This window comes from Ixodes scapularis, unplaced genomic scaffold (assembly GCF_016920785.2).
Source record: "Ixodes scapularis isolate PalLabHiFi unplaced genomic scaffold, ASM1692078v2 PGA_scaffold2__306_contigs__length_199485367, whole genome shotgun sequence".
Taxonomy (NCBI): Eukaryota; Metazoa; Arthropoda; class Arachnida; order Ixodida; family Ixodidae; genus Ixodes; species Ixodes scapularis.
This window is the reverse complement of record NW_024609857.1, coordinates 31,865,776-31,883,383: the sequence shown is the minus strand read 5'-3', so window position 1 is coordinate 31,883,383 and position 17,608 is coordinate 31,865,776. Positions and strand designations below refer to the sequence as shown.

General features: G+C 48.1%; 1 protein-coding gene across 1 annotated transcript in view; it reads left to right on the top strand.

The window, feature by feature from the left end:
* Positions 1-17,608, top strand: part of LOC8042104 — a 65,764-nt gene that overhangs the window by 40,975 nt on the left and 7,181 nt on the right. Inside the window, exons 25-31 of the mRNA XM_029989981.4 lie at positions 1,421-1,537; positions 1,649-1,821; positions 2,268-2,451; positions 2,794-2,835; positions 2,956-3,031; positions 3,778-3,824; positions 4,440-4,679. Coding sequence (XP_029845841.2) covers positions 1,421-1,537; positions 1,649-1,821; positions 2,268-2,451; positions 2,794-2,835; positions 2,956-3,031; positions 3,778-3,824; positions 4,440-4,679 — 879 coding nt within the window. The remainder of the gene's footprint in view (positions 1-1,420; positions 1,538-1,648; positions 1,822-2,267; positions 2,452-2,793; positions 2,836-2,955; positions 3,032-3,777; positions 3,825-4,439; positions 4,680-17,608) is intronic.

Genomic DNA, 17,608 nt, shown 5'->3' with positions numbered 1-17,608 from the left:
GTATAATCGCAGTCCGACAAGTACTGACGAAAATCATCAGTAAAGCAAATAGAAAGATTATTAGACCCTTTTTGAAAGTCGCGTGCCGATTATTAGAAGGTCGCAACCAACGTTACTCGATCAACTCAATGCGCAAACTCCTACGGAGAGAGCGATCCGTTCTCGTACCCCTCAGCCGGGCTAACGCTGTTCGAAGCACCAACCTTCTTGCTCACTGCGGCGCGTCTTGAAACAGTAGTTCAAAACACGGCCGCAACGGGCAAGAAGGATGGCGCTTCAAACAGCATTTCCGAATCTAGGGGTTATCAGCGGAAACTGACGTTTGTCAGCGCGTGTCTTAGAAGGGATCACGCTCTCCGTGGAAGTTCGCTAGCTGAGCTGATCCGAGTAACGTTGGTCGGAACCGCTATACAATGGCGGAACAGCTGACATCGTGGAACGTGCAAGTCATTCTATAAGATAGTGAACGTCAGAGCATGGTCAACGCTAGGAGCCAACTAGTCAATCAAACAGCGTCGAAAGCGCAACGTCACTGCGCTAATAGCCTTTTTCTGTGGGTGTGTTTTGCCTTTTGATACAAGAAAACACATAAACTGTACATTGACATTGCAGTTTTAGTCCGCCATGGTACGGGGATTTCACAGCTGCCAACAGAGGGTAATCTTTCGAAATGGGTCTATACGAGGAACGAAACAGACCACATGCGCGGACTTAATGTTGACAAGTTACTTTAATGTCGGTTAACTGGTATGATTGCGGCGCTCGATGTTTTTGTTGGGCGCTTGACGGTACCCTCATTGCTCTACAGTATTTTTAATCCTGAAAAGCATCCGGCACTTCCGTGTAAAACTCGCTTCGTTTGCCTCAGCTGACCTCCATGTATTCTTCACAATTCAAGAACCTTCTGCAGTTTCGTGGGACGATTGTACGTTCTCCTCTTTCCAGGAGTCGCCTTAAAGTGTTTGGTCTGGTCATCACTCCAGCCATCTGTGTAGTGCATCAGATTAGATCTTGCCGAATATTCGTGTATTTACATTTACCGTGATTGAACGCCGGCGTGCGTGTAAAGTCTGGTCCGAATAAACGTCCAGTTCGTGAGCATGCTGGCCTGAACCAAACACCGCGCGGTTACGCTCTATACGCAAGAAGCCAGCGGTCGGTTTTGTTTCGCTCTTGCGCGGTCTTGCATCGCTGCGCCACGTGACGCTCCTTGTTGCGAGCTGGACGACAAACCGTCTCTCGAGCGAGGTCACGCACTCACTCTGTTTCAAGAGCGCACCAGACGCACGCAAAGACGCACTCACTCCTTTCGAGGCACACTTCCTGCTCCCGTGACAAACTTTTGCTGTTGTTGCTTTCGGTGGGACAGTTGTTTGTCAGAGACGCTGATGGATTCTCGACCGGACCGATCTTCTTTCAGAGTGTGTTTTCGAGCTTGGCCTGCAGAGCGGGATCATCGAAAACTGTCAGATCACGGCATCTTCAGCTGCGGACAGCTCGCACGCACCGTGGGATGTCAGGAAAGGAGGACCTCGAGGTACACCACCGAACCTTGATTATCGCCTTTGTTTTCCAGGGTATCGTTAATAAGACCCTTCGTTGGTCATCATTCAGTGACATAAAGAGCTGGACATGACCTCTATTTCAGTGTGGTCCCCCGCTTTAAAATCAAGCATCCGACGTCCCCATCTGGATATCAACTTCATGCGAGTGACTAGGGTGTCTCAGGTGGAAGTACTTTACGTACCAGGATCCAGGAGGGTTTCCCACTACAGCCTTTTGTACAGCGACAACGGAAAAGATTGGTACAAGCATGGAGGAGTAAGTCGTTGTTTCTTCCAACGATGAGTGAGCTTTTAACACTACCCTATTATTGAATATATTCCAGTGCTCATTAACTAACTGCAGAGTGCACACAGTTGGTAAGAGGAAAGCTTTAAGTCTATTGACTTTGTCGGCTATTCTTTCATGACTATTTTTGCTAGTAAAAGTTTTGATGTTTCCGAGCATCTTTTTCGCGAATCGTGGCATTTACGCTTTTGAGCTATCAGTGTATAACGAATCTGTCATTTTAGAGATACTTTTAGTTCTACTCAGCCGGCTTTGAAAGCATCGTTTAGTAAATATTGGCATAGCTTATTACGAATGACCCGATTGCCTTTCGCTGCAGAAGGTGTAATCCCTCTGTGCCAGTTTTACGCTTATTCATTTTGTTGCATTTAAGACAGATCTCGCGTCCCGCTAACGATTCACCACGGTGCCTTTAGGTGAGGACGCTCAACTACAAGAACAGCGTGGCCCTCGATCGACTGGAGAAGACGATTCAGGCGAGGCAGATTCGCTTCGTCATCGAAGGAGCCTCGGACGACCAGATGGAAGAAGAGCTCCTCATCGGATTGCAGATGGAACTCTATGGTTGCTACATCGAAGAACTGGACCAGGAGAAGGGAGGTAGGCTGCTGAAGATCGAAATAAAAAGTATGTCGGCAAAGCTGTTGTTATAAACGAGAAAAACCAGAGCTATGAGCAACCAGTGACGTTTTTGTAAACTCAGTGGCAGCGTTTAGTGTCATCTGTTAAGGGCGGCATCTATCTTCACCTGTGTTTGGTAATATAGGGTTGACTCGTCAGATAATTACAAAGTTAAAGATAATATGAGCTTTGTGTTTCATATATTAATAGTTGTCAGGTTAGCAATTTAGAAGTTGCGCTATAGAGCAGTTCTGAGTCAATGACGGTGTATTTAAACTGGTGTATTGCGGAGTTGTCAGACTTACCATTTTATTTCCGCAGTTACCTGCGAGGAAGACTCAACCTGGTACTCCCACGTCAAATGTAAGTTCAGGACGTTTTATCCTTAGTCAAAAGGCAGCTCACATGCTGTCCTCTTACTTGTGTTCGAGTTTAATCGGGTCCTTCTAAAACCTCCACCTAATCACTTCTAAAATCTCCCAGCCAAGAAAACTCGACACTTTGCTGTGGACACTACCAGCAACATTGTCTATTTCTGCGACTTCCATGGAAGCACAGAGTGAGCATTTTCTTACCAGATCCACTTGTTATGTAATACATAGGCTAGACTTCAATGCAAACAAAGATAGTTCTAGGCTACAGACAATTTGGTCGTTTACAAAGGCATGCTTTAATTTACGGGCTTGCTAATTTATCTGTGCATATCTGCCTATGCAAACTCAAATAGGCTAATTCATGAAAAGAAAAAATACTTTGCAAATGTCGTATCTGCGATCGGTGAATAGACGTTTTATTGTACAATTAGACATTGCTTACTGATAAAACGTGAAAACAGCTGCCCCATAGAAGTATCCAGGGAAAGGTTATGGCGATGAGAGGGACCTAAGGAGAAACTATGAGAAAGGGTATAATTAACCTCTTCAGTGAATAGTTCAAGTTGAGCACGATATGCCGCGACTGCACTGCCTCTTTATTGTTCCCCCAAACAAAATTGACGGTTTTGCAAAAAATGGTTTAGCTTGTAGCTCACCTCGCTGTAACCAAATAAATTGATAGTTTTACTGCAGTTCAAACGGGTGGTCACGACCAACTAAGTTAGCTATTCAGTGCCTCAAAGATCTTGAAGATACTGTATCAGTATAAATGTTGATTATCGCATGACTTTCAATATATATAATTATAATTTATACCAAAAATAAAATACTTTCATATAGTATTGCATGTTAAAGTATTTCACCCCACACACAAACATCTGGATAACGTCGGAAAATAATTTTTTCATGTGCGTTTTTTTTTTTCTTGCAGTAATTTGGCCTGCTTCTCCTCCATCGACGGTGGCAAAACCTGGTCAAGTAAGCGTATACACGTACCGCAGCCTCCTTTGATAGCAGATGTATCCATAATCAAACATGCATCCTCGCATATTTCGCAGATGCTTCGTGTTGTCCTTGTCTGTTGTTGTCGGTATTCGACGGAAGTTTCGCTCGTACCCTAAGAAAGGATCGGTCAAAGATGGGCATTAAATTCAGCATAATTACGAGCATTATGGTTGTTGTTATCCGCGTTTTTTTTTCTTTTTTTTTTTTCTTTTCCGCATTGAGAATTTTGTACGTCAAAACCAATAATAGACTGTCGCAACTTCCTATAACTATGGTCTCCGGCGTCCGGTATTTCGCAAGACAAACAACAACAAAAAATAAGACAAGAAATGCCGATAACCATGTCGATTGTTGACAGACTGATCGAAACAAACAACAGAGGCACTCAAAACGTCACTCTACTCTTCCAAGTTTATTACATAATTCCTATCGTATTTTATGTGAGGAAGCACTAAAGCGTTTATAATCTATGACGTCGCGATCAATTGTTAATACCATCGTCTGTCAAAATAGGATGAAGTATTTAAACAATCGCTTGGCGTTGCACCCGATGGCGAGAGACGCGGTGGTCGTTGAACCGGTGTGCAGTCCTCGACCCGTTCGTGAACTACCTGCTCGGGTTCGACCCGGAGTCCGGTCGGATGCTGGCGTGCGACTCGTCAGGCGACTCGTTCCTGGGCAGCAGCGACGGCGTCCACTGGGCCCTGGTGCCCGGACGGGCCGCCAACGGATCCCTGGCGAGGGCCACCTTCGTGCCCAGCCTCACCGTGCCCGCCATGACCCGCTCGGACATCCTCTCCAAGGATTTGATCATCGGCGACTGGAAAGGTGCCCCCAACGTCTTTGCGCAGAATAGGGGGTATTCACCGGGCGCCAATCACTGTTCACAGAGCGTGCTCAGAACGAACTTACAGGTATACAGGCTGCTAAGAACGGCAGTGCCGGGCAGCCTCGATAATGGGGAATGCGCGTTGCAAAGGCACTGTGAATGCTCGCCATCAGCTTAGGCTCAGCAGGCACAAACACAGTCATGGCCGCCGGTTAATTCTCCCTATAAGGAAGACTCTCGTTTGAGCGGTCGGTGGCAGGCGCTATCCAACACTCTCAGGAAAAAAGGGTATATTCTTACACCCCTTGTCTTATATACGACACCCAAAATCTTCAGTTCAACGTGCAGCGTGCTGACGTCTAACCGACGGTACCAACTTTCACAAGAGGGTTGATAGCCGAGTGGTAAAACTTTTTAAGATGGCTAATTTATGTACGTGATACAGACTACAAAAAAGTAATCGGGGTTTTCTTGGCCCTACTGCAAAACCTCTGTGTTTTTTGCTCTGTTGTTTTTTATAGATAGTTTATATCTTTAATGAGGTATATATCACCGTTCTCAAGCCCCTCGTAAAATTTGAAGCCGTCTGCTCGACGCCAATATGCTGTGCGTCGAAATTAAGTTTTGGGGTGTCGTATATGGGACAAGGGGTGTAAGAATATACCCTTTTTTTGTGAGTGTATAATGTAATGACGTTCCAGAGAGGCAGAGGAGGTTGTTCAGATGTTTTTTTCTTTTTTTATTATTATTATTAGAGCCACTGACTGCATTTAGAAGCGCATGGCTTCCCGAGCGCCTTTGTCTCGCTTCACAACACGATAAGAAGGCCACAGAACGAATCCTGAAACAAGAGAATATGATGAGCCACAGCACTCCCAAAGCGACATATTACGTGGCTCGTGACTGCAGACCTAGCCGTGCTTTCTTCCTCTTCTGATGTAGAAAGAACAGCAAAAGGAAAGTTTATTTTAGCTCCAGAAGTTACATCAGCTATGCGGTGGTTTGGGGTTGGGGGGGCCTAAGGTCACTGCCGGGGCCTGCCACCCGCGATTGGTGGACCTCTGTGACCGATCGGTTTGGTATTTTCCTCGTTTTGTGCAATTCTTTTTTCTTCTTTCTTTTTTTTTTTTGTCAGAATAACACGCACAGCACGTAAAGCTGGCGTGAGTTTCATTTCCCTTTTGTCAAGAACGACGGTAGACATTTCGCTGAGTTACCCAAACACCAAGGAGAATTCTGGGGACTCAGGTGCACGCGCTGTACGCGCTCGCCGTCTGTGTCTAAAATATTCGAAGTAAATAACCTAAAGAAGGCGTTGAGGAACACGCGTTTGTCTGTTTGTTTGTTTGCTTTTGGCTTTCGAACAGTTACTGCTGCAGACGCCAGAACGTGTAGCGCGTTTACCAGTCTTACCGCTCATTCACACTGGAAGCGGATCCGCGTTCGCAAAGCGGTTGCGAACGCGGTTGTATAAACCAGAGCCAGCTGCCATATCGAGTGGCTCTAGTATAAACATCCAGTACAATTGCACGCGCACTTGATGACATCGAGTGCGCGTGCAATTGTACTGAATCTTTATACAACCGCGTTCGGAACCGCTTTGCGAACGCGGATCCGCTTCCAGTGTGAATGAGCAGTTAGGTAGTAACGTGTTAAGGCCTGTTCACACATACAGCGGAGCGCTATTAGCGGCGAGATGTTTTGGTGGCGCCCTCCTATGGTTCCCCCTTGTGACGTCATTACCTTGCGAACAACAAGTTCGATGGTGTTTGTAAATAGCATGGTGGAAGCCTGAAATCATTGCGCTCTCAAAGCAACACCGCCAACACCGTCGAAATTAAAGTTCTTTCATTCCTCTTATTTCCGTCGATGGTATACCCTTTCCGAAGGTGGTGGACGACGAAAAAGAAGACATCGCCGGCAAGCTTTGCGCTAGTTCGGATCGAGATCGCCTTTCACGGCATCCCGCCTTCGCACCGCCGCTCTCTTGATAATTTTTCGGGTGGCTCCCTGACCGTCGTTGTGCGCCCAGATCAACTGCTCGCAAACACAAGCCTGGGAAGTAGACATCCCTCGCCGACACCACAAGACGACCAACGGAACAGCGACTGCTCCCACGATCAGCCCCAGGGAGGACGGAGGGTATCCTCCGGCCTCCCACACTCATGCTCTCACCGGCGTCGCCATTTCGGGCTGCCGTCGCCATGGCTACGCCCCCAATTGTGATTGCGGAAAACGACACCAGTGCGAACACAACGGCAGCCGGTCATCTCGACAACGGTCAACAACCTGCGGAAGCAGGGACAAGTGGCAAGCTCGTGGACGGCAGCAAAGGAAATCATGACAACTCAACTTCCAACGACACTTCTGACTCTGACATGACTACATCAGGCCCAGAGGACCAGGATGACGAGGACTTCATTCCTGTGAAGACAGGACGCAAACGGAAGCGCAAGATCGAGAGCGCCAGTGATGAGGAAAGCAGAAAGAAAGCCATCGTTTCACTCGGTCTGACGGTCATCTTCGCACCGCAAGACCCGACGATACTTCTGAACAAGCTCAACGGCCTGAAGCTCACGGAGGCTCTAAATAGTCACGCCCCTACCGAAGTTGGTGAAATTCGCTGCAACAAGAGATTGAACATACTCGCGGTGGACACACGAAATCAAGAATCCACAGCGTCCTTGCTGCGAATCAGGAAGCTCGTCGTCATTGCAGTGCGGGCATACGAGCCTCGGAATCCGAACACTGCTGTGGGCATTATTCGGGACGTTGACGCAAGCATCTCGGAGAAAGTGTTGCTTCGGAACCTAAGCGCGAACATGACGAAAATCACGCAGGTGCGTCGTTTTGCTGACACGGAAACGGTTCGCGTCACTTTCGCTTCTGCGACCCTACCGGAACACGTATTTCTGGGCAGAGTACGACATAAGGTCGAACTATACGTTGATCGACCAGCGCAGTGCAGGAAGTGTGGCAAGTTTGGACACGTCAAGGCAGTTTGCACTCGCCCCGAGGTGTGCACCAGATGCTCTGGCTCCCACGCGAGCGAAAGATGCGAAGCCGAAAGGGCCAAGTGCGTGAACTGCAAGGGCGCACATGAGGCAACCTCGAAAGACTGTGTGATCTGGCAACAAGAACGAGCCGTAAACAAGTACAAAACAATTAACAAAGTAGACTTCAAAACTGTCCGAGCTGCCGTCCGTAGCCGCGGCCAGCGCAACATCGAACACGACAACTTGATCGTTCTTCAGAACCGTTTCAGTGACCTTTATGATGAGACGCAGGACCTCCCCCCCGAGCAGAGCAACGCATCACAGAGTGAAAACGGAGTTCGCACCCTGCACGGCGTGCATCATCAAACCCTGAATCAGTCTCTCGGGAACAAGGTGCATCGAGAGAACAGCGCGTGGAGCCTCCAAATAGCATTAGAGAGCAAGGCACATCCCAACATTCATCGCAGCGCACAGCACAGCGGAATTCATACAGTCATGCGCTCCGCACTGCCTCTGCTCAAGCACAATCACAGCCAACCAGCAACCGTAAAACCTCCCGAAGCGCGACCGGCAACGAACAGCCCAGCCTGATATCCTCACTGGGAACCCTTGCACGAACTGTAATGCCAGTGGTCACGGAACTTCTGAAGCCGTTTGACTCTCCTGTGGTGCGAGCGATTCTCCAAATAATCACACTGGTTCAGCAATGGCTCTGCGATGGAGCTTGCTAGGCATCAAACTTCCACAAATGAGTTACCTACAGCACACGCAACGAGCACCACAGGTATCGTACTTCAAGAGCACGCTAGTGAACGACGTCTAGACCCTGTAGAAGAACTTTTTATGCATCAAATATACCGCGAATGCACTGTGCACCAGTGGAACGTGCGCGGCCTACGAAACAAACTGCCTGATATACGGGACTTTGTACGAAAGTATGAAACGCCCATTGCAATCTTTATCGAATCAAATGCATCTTCAACGCTCCGCATCTCCGGATACGAGTGCCATCATTCCGTTCCTGATCGAGAAAAAAGTCGTATCACCGTGTGTGTGCGCACAGACATTTCAGTTGCCAGGAAAGAAGTCTCCCTTCACACTACAGCCGATTACGTGTGTCTCAAGCTTCAGTACAAAAACATATCCTTCACAATCATCGCGATCTACATTCCGCCAAGAGTGCATTTCTCTGGCGAGGAAATTCAGGCCGTGCTGCAGGAAATTGATGGACCTTTTCTTCTTTGTGGCGATGTCAACGCACACAACCCGCTGTGGGGTGGAGATAAACTTGATGCGAGAGGAAGACTCCTAGAAGACATTTTCAGCTATTGGAACATGGGGGTCCTTAATGATGGAACATGCACTTTTCTTCGGGGAGAGCTCAGGAGCGCCATTGATATCACTGCGGTTTCTGAGGACTTCCGTCTTCCCGTCCGATGGATGACAGATCTTGTCACCAGGGGCAGCGACCACCTGCCTCTACTCGTCTCCCTCGACGGCTTTGGAGGAAGAAGGCACAACCGGACAATTCCATATACAGACTGGAGTCGTTTCAGAAACGAAACAGAGTCAGCATATAAAAATGGTGCAGGAGATACAGACATCACTGCCCGCATAACATCATCATTGACATCCAGCACGAAAATGGTGAAACTCCCCGCCAAATACCTTGCGATCGACGCAGATTATGAGAAGTTGCGAGCAGTTCGACGTCGTGCTGAACGACGTGCCAGGCGAACTGGTAAAGCCGCGGACTGGGCGGAAGCACGACGAACCCTGGCGGTCGTACGACGACACTTAATTCGACTCTCTATGCGACGTTGGAGAGGTACCTGCGGTTCAATGGACCCTCACAAGCCGTCAACGAGACTATGGAACGTGACCCGAGGGCTCAAGAAAACACCCAGGCAGAAGTTTCCCTTCCGAGCCTTGGCACTTTCAAAAGGAATCACTGAGCATGCTGCAGCCAATACGTTCTGCCAGCTCCAGCAGCGGCGCCCTGCGAGCGGTTTGTCACACGAGAAAACCACAGAAGCCACCGTGCTACCGGAGCTAGACGAGGCTTTTACCATGAGGGAACTCAAAAGTGCTCTACAGGAGTGTTCCCAACACACCTCTCCAGGCCCGGATGGTGTTACATACAAGGCACTAGCCAATCTGGGACCCCTCGCCCTCGGTGCCCTCCTACAACAATACAACGTCAGTTGGAACACAGGACAGCTCCCAGAGTCATGGAAGAAGTCTCGCCTCGTTCCCATCCTGAAAGCAGGAAAATCGCCTCTGTCGCTTGAGTCATACCGCCCCATTGCGCTCTCCAGCTGCATTGGGAAGTTGATGGAGCGTATGATCCTAAACCGTCTGCTCTGGCACCTCGAAAAGACAGGGGTCTTCCCCGAGTGCATGTCGGGGTTTCGTCGTGGCCGTTCTACCATTGACGGCGTCGTGGACTTAGTCTCAGATGTTGAACAGCATCGGAGCCGTCGTCTCTCCACGGTAGCTGTGTTTCTGGACATAAAGGCTGCTTTCGACAGCGTGGAACACTCAGCAATACTCACGTCCCTCATTAAACTTCGCGTACGTGGTCGAATCTACAACTGGATCTTGGATTACCTTCAAGGACGCACAATTTACCTAACCACGACAGAAGGAAACAGTGACTGTTTCTCCGTAACTGCCGGCGTTCCACAGGGGGGCGTCTTGAGCCCCACACTCTTTAACGTCGTCCTGGCCCACCTGCCGCAGGAACTTTCAGAGCATGTAAAGATGTCGATGTATGCCGATGATCTGTGTATCTGGTCTTCGGGCCCGAACCGCGCAGTAATCTGTGGAAGGCTCCAGAAAGCACTCAGCAGAATCGAAAGATACCTGAACTGCAGAGGCCTACACCCGTCGCCCAGCAAATGCGTCGCTATGGCTTTCACCAGGCGAAGTTGCAAGCGCTTTCCCATACACATAGGAGAGCAAATTATCCCCTACGTCAGCAAGCACACCTTTCTTGGAATAGTTATCGACAGGCGGCTCACCTGGGCACCTGAAATGAACAGACTTCGATGCAAGGTCAACTCGTACGTGAACATCATGCGGTGCCTTTCTGGCTCGACATGGGGAAATTCAGCCGCCCTCATGCAGCTACACAAATTAATGGTACTGGGAGGTCTGCGCTACAGTCTGCCTTTACTGCACCGGGTCAGTTCAACAACCCAACGGGGACTCTTAGCACAGCAGGCAAGAAGCCTCCGCGTTGTGCTGGGAGTGCCCCGAGCGTCGCCTTCTGCAGGAGTTACAGCAGAAGCGCACGAACAACGTATAGAGGCGCTCCGTGTTCAAGAGACCCTCCGGCACTACAGTCGTTTTTCAACCCAGCACGAAGCGCATCATCTGGCGGGCCTGCACATCTCACGTCCAGCGTCGAGTTTTGCAGAAGTGGTAAGAAACCACGTCGAAGCCTTTCCGGCGAACGCTGCACCGTATCGTCACCCCCAGCGAGCACCTTGGACATGGCTGACCCCAACGGTCCACCTCTCAATACCGGACGTAGGCAAAGGCACAGCCTTCGGTTTTGTGAAGCGGCTCCTCACTCAATATTACATTGAAGAGAACTAAAAGAACGCCATCCAGATATACACAGATGGATCAAGCACTGCGATGAGCTCGTCCTCTGCAATCTACGTGCCCGATGCGAGCATTTCGGAAGGGTACAAACTCTCCCACCGTACATCGTCCACGGCATCCGAGCTCCACGGCATCTTGCAAGCGTTACACTACATAGAGGCAACTTCTCCGAAGAGCTATGTGGTGTGCACGGACTCAAAATCGGCGTTGGCATCCCTATCAACCACAGCCAAAAAGTGCGCATACCCGGGCCTGCAACAGGCTATACTCGATAAGAACGACACCCTGCACAAAAAAGGGTATGCCATTACATATCAATGGGCCGCAGGACATGTTGGCGTCACTGGCAACGAGATAGCCGATATGACAGCAGCTCGGGCGCACAAAAACGAAAGAACAGAGGCCATTCCCGTTGCGAAAGCTGATGTGAAGAGCTTTCTCTCTGGTGTCGCAAACCAGATAACGGTAAAAATCTGGGAGCAACCTGAGGGCCACCCTTATCACCTGTACAACTTGGACCCCAAGCTTCAAAGAAGAATCCCTTGGAGCACACCTCGAAACCAACTTTCAGTTTATTTCAAACTTCGCCTTGGGGTCGCCCGGACTGGCCGCCAACGCTACAAGTACAAGCAGCGAGATTCCCCAAACTGCGCGACTTGCCATACCGAGGACACAATCGAACATGTACTCGTTAACTGCAAACGATACGAGAAAGATCGTGTGATCCTCACTAAGGAACTGAATCTTCTGGATGACCAACCAATGACCATGCGAAAAGTGCTAGGACCCTGCACCAACACTCGAAACCAAGCACGGGCGTTTAAAATACTGATGGATTACTTAGAATCAACTGGTTTGCTGCAAACACTGTAGACGCAGAAGGACGCTCAAGAAGGTCGCCACCTATAACAGAAACAGAGTAGCAAGCGGGGGCAAATAAGCCCTATCTCTGTCGCTCGATGAACCAAAATAGCAAATAAAAAAAAAAAAATACCCTTTCCGACGTCATAGTCAGCTCTTGGGCCAATCGTGGAAGGTCGACCACAGCGACGCTTTCGGTCGCGCACGTCGCCAATAAGCAGAGCGCTGACTTTGCGCTAACGCGCGTGCTGTTAAGCGCGTTCACCAGCTTTGTATCGCACCATTAAAACGGCTGCTCATGGCGGGCGATAAGTAGCCGACGGCACGTTCCACTACAGTGTACTAGAATACTTGGGTAGTGTTGGAACCGGAGCAGCTCGGCAACGGGAGCTCGTGAGGACGCGCGTATTGACAGTTCGTGGCGGCGCTGTAGTCGAGTTATCCGGCTCGCGCAGCCCGCCTTTTTTTTTTTCTTTTTTTATTTTCTCTCTTTGAGCGGTGCATGTAGCGAAAGCTAGGAGCGCGAGCTCATAGCGTTGGCAGCTGCCCTTGGTGCACGGGAGCTCGTGCCGCCGAGATGTGTCCTAGAGCAAGGAGCTCGCGCTTGTAGCCTTTCCTGCGGTACAACACAAGGTGAAACAGAGTATAGGGCGCATAAAAAAAAAACACGGTATTTTCAAATATTTTTTTTTTAATTTTTGCGGTAGGCAAAGGGTTAATGAAATGTTTGATGGGCCATGTTGCAATTGCAGCTTTAAAGGAAGCCATCATTAAAGGCCAACTTAATTGGCCGAACAAACAAAGAGCTTTGAGCGAAAGTAACAAGGCGTTCGTTTTTGTTGTGTTTGTCCGTCCATTTTCGTTTCTTCCTCAAGCTTAATTATCTCTACCAACCCGCTCGTTCTGTCCTGAGATATTCATCGCTAAAAGTTTGCCTTTCTTCACTTAATTAAACAAACTGCGCGCTGAAAGCGCGAGTGAGGTTGTGCTGATATTGCGGAGAAGAATGACGCAGGTTGTTTCTGTCCCCTCGTCACTAACTCGACAGCGTTTCTTCGGTGGACTCGCCGGCGCCACACATCAAGACGACTAAGTTACTATTCTACGTATTATTTTCATAACGCGGTTTCTGAATCAAGCGAAGAAAGGCAAACTTTTACGATTAATTTTGCGAACCTCGTTGCCTTTTCGCGAATTGTCGAAATTGTATTTGCCTTTAGTAATGACTCCTTTTAAAACTGCAATTGCACCATGGCCAATTAAGCCGTTAATAAACAAGTTAACTAACAGATCTTGGTTCATTATTAAACATTGCAACGGTTATTCACCCATTCATTGTCCACCGAACCCTACAGATATAACGAAAGACAGCATCCACATACCAGCCATATCCTTTTTTTGTAAAATATGTAAAGTTCTGTAAAGAATAAAACAAAAACACCCTGAATGTCTGCGTGAACCAGATACGCCCCCTGTGGAACCATGGGTGTTTCCCTTCGAATACCCAGCTCAGGCGAGACTTACCTGGTTGTCAGAAAGCAGCTGTCGGTTAAATATATTGTTGTGAGCGTGTAGGTTTGAGATGGTTTACCCTCAAGAGGATAATGCGCTGCCTATTGTAACCATGTATGCGCTGCACATTGTAGCCATTATTTCAATGCCGTGCTGTAAACTATTACAACTTTTTCCTTGCCTGATCTACGTGTGCTCATGTTTTCTGCTCAAAATGATGTGAAATAGTTTCTTGTTTTCTTTGAATCTTATAAACCATTACTTGTTCAGCCCACATTGTCTCAGTTTTTGGACTTAAGTTAAATGTTAAAACACGTGATAAAAATTGTCACGGCTTATAAGCCATTTCTTACAAGTGAACGTCGGGTGATTCTCGGATGGTCGTGGCAGCCACGAAGAAATAGAAGATTCTCACCCCTTTGCGACCGTCGCTTGGGTGGTTCGTCGCATAAATGGACACAAGAATGAGTGACAAGTGAAGCGAGCTGATTAAGGTCAAGAAAAAGAAGACGGGCAGAAAAGAAGACAGAGAAGTTAACCTGGGGTATTAAAAACATACTAAAACAATCTCGAACTTTAGTATGTGCCGTTTCGTTCCGTTATAAAATAAGATAGGAAAAAAAAAACGCTTCCGGGTTTTAGATATGCCTTTCAAATATCTAATGTTCGGCATTTGCGACCAAGGAAATGGGCATTTCATTTAAAATGCTCACCATCCGACAAACCGAAACCGCTTCTTTAAAGTCGCAATTGTTTTTATGTAAAGGAAGGGTAATGTAGCTTGTACCGTCCAATGCATTGAAGCATCATGTTGCTAACGATCGTGCCGCAGCGTAATTGATGCCGCGGTACGACCGCTGGCAGGTCGTAGCTGTATCAGAAATCCTACGTGCACTCCACCAAAGCGGCACCAAAGATTCATATTTTCGCGCGTGCAGCCGCGCACGCGCACACCTTCCGGATAAGGCGCCGGACGCGACACCTGTCGCGATCAATACCACGCGCTTCAGGCGAGCCCCTTCGGTCCCAACACTACCCAAGTATTCTAGTACACTGTAGTTCCACTGCATCTGGGAACCGGCCTTTAAAGGGATACTGAACCAAAGAATCTAGTGTCCATGATAAGTGGCGCACGTTCTTTCCACGAGCCAGCAGCCGCCGGTGTGCGCGAGCGCATGCAACGAAAATGACGACAAAGACCTCCACTCGCGCTTAAAGGAGCTGTGCAACGATATTCAGTTGGAATGTTTTTCTCTCTACATGAGCTTACTGGCACACCTGGGACTCAAGGATACTCACACGCAACGCCAATGGCCAAGAAACTCCTTTGTCGCGGTGTAATTTCAAGGACAAAAGCGATCATTTTCATTCAATCTCTCCTTTGCAAAATTTGATGACGTAACTCGGGGATCGCAGTACACCCATATGACGATATTTGAATGCGGTTCATAGATTGGACCCGAGCATTGCGTGGGCACTCGACTTGGGCTCGTGACAATTGCTAGCTCGAGAAGCATTCGGGTTGTGACCCGTGTCCAATCGCTGCAACGACGACAACAGCCGAGCCATAACAATGTCTGGAACTCAGCGCGTGTCCTCCGCTTTGCCAACCCCAGCGCGTGGCTATGATCAACACTGGCGGCATATAATCGGCTCCAGATCACGTGGCCGCTTGTTCTGGCTGCGAGTTGAGGGGGTAAACGCTGCTCGTTTTTCTTTAATTTTTTTCTGGGACTTCTATTGCGTGGGGTGAAAAACGAACGCGTGTTTCATAGGTCATTAACATTAGGGATCCGTTTTAAGCGGTATTTGCGCAAAGTACAAAAATTGTTGCATTGCTCCTTTAATACAATACAATGCAATATAATACAAACTTTATTCTCACCCCAGATACATGTGGTGAATGGGAGGCCGGAGAAAAAGCTGCAGAAATGCAGCTTGACGAGCTCCGGACCCCCCACTCAGCAGCTATGACGGAGCACAAAAACAAAAATGCGTTCAGAAATAAACAATGCAAATATAGTGCGCACATAAGGAATACATTCTTAAGTATTAAAATACAAATTGAGTATACTGCTGTTTGACATTTTCACTACATCTATATTTTGATCACAATATTCATTCAACAAAAAAGGTAAAGCATAACGTATTGTTTGTTTTCCATAATTTGTCCTGCATTTCGGAATTTTCCAAGGTTGGTGATGTCTAGACGGGTAATGATTCTCTGTTTCTTTAAAGGGGCGATGCAACAATTTTTGTACTTTGCGCAAATACCTCTTAGAACAGATCCCTGACGTTAATGACCTATGAAACACGCGTTCGTTTTTCACTTCACACCAATAGAAGTCCCAGAAAAAAAACGAGCAGCGTTCACCCCCTCTACTCGCAGCCAGAACAAGCGGCCACGCGATCTATATAGAGCCGATTATATGCCGCCAATGTTGATCCTAGCCACGCGCTGGGGTCGGCAAAGCACAGTACACGCGCTGAGTTCCAGACATTGTTATGGCTCGGCTATTGTCGTCGTTGCAGCGATTGGACGCGGGCGACTACCCGAATGCTTCTCGAGCTAGTAATTATCACGAGCCCAAGTAGAGTGCCCACGCAGGGCTCGGGTCCAATCTATGAACCGCATTCAAATATCATCACTTGGGTGTTCTGCGATCCCCACGTTACGTCATCAAATTTTGCAAAGGAGAGATTGAACGAAAATAATTGCTTTTGTCCTTGAAATTTCGCCGCAACAAAGGAGTTTATTGGCCAGTGGCGTTGCGTGCGAGTATCCTTGAGTCCCACTAGTGCCAGTAAGCTCGTGTATAGTGAGAAACATTCCAACTGCATATCGTTGCACAGTTCCTTTAAGAGGACAGTGAAATGCATGGGCTTCGGGCCAAAGGAGAATAAAGACAGGCTTTTCATCTCTACAAGTGAAAGCTACGTGCTTGTTAGACCAATAGACCGATCTCACCAAGCGTTCGACGCATGCGCGAGGCAGCCATAACTTTAGTTCACAGGAGGCAATCAACAGTGCACGAGACTGTTCGTGCCCTGCACGCGCAGAGCTCCAGCGAGGTTGTCGCACGCGCAGAAAGACTAAAGTTCCTTCGATGCATTGCGGCAGCGGTGGCGTTGTCAAACTGGCTGGTGAGATCGGTCTATTTAATCGCTTACCTTTTACACCAGACACCACTGTGTAGATGAAAAACTTGTCTTTATTCTCCTTTGGCCCTAAAGCCATACATTTCACTGTCACCTTAACCGCGAATGGAGGTCTTTGACGCCATTTTTGTTGCGTGTGCTCGCGCACACCGGCGGCCGCTGGCTCGTGGAAAGAGCGTGCGCCACTTATTATGGACACTAAATTCCTTGCTTCAGTACTCCTTTAATGTCATATGCAGCGAAGCGCTTATGTAGCTCAGCTCACGTGTCGTCAACTACTTATCGTCCGCCATGAGCAACCGTTTTGACGGTGCGATACAAAGCTGGTGAACGCGTCCCATAGCGCGCGCTTAGCGCGAGGTCAGCGCTAGGCTTGTAGCACTCCTCTGCATCTGTTAACAGGCCCTTGTAACTTCGATACTTTTTTGGTAGTCTTCAACTGTAACGAGGTACTTCTTTTTAATGTAACCGTGTAACTCTAGCTCAATTGCTTTTTCTGAAGTAGCGATGAAAGTAACGACGTTACTTTTATCGTTACTTTCCAGTTTCTTGATGAATAAGATGTCATAGTACGAGGGAAATCTAGCCATCTCTTGCGCTTTCCAAAATATGTGGTCGGACACTTCGAGTGTCAAGTTGGCCTCGCACAAACTTGTGAATACGTTCTATCTCGCGTGTCACTACTTGAATATAGCCCCGTGTATATTTGATGAAAAATATAATCTGGTTATCTTTACGCACGCGCTTGTAGCTTATGACTGAACAAGTACGCCTTAATATATTAAAAA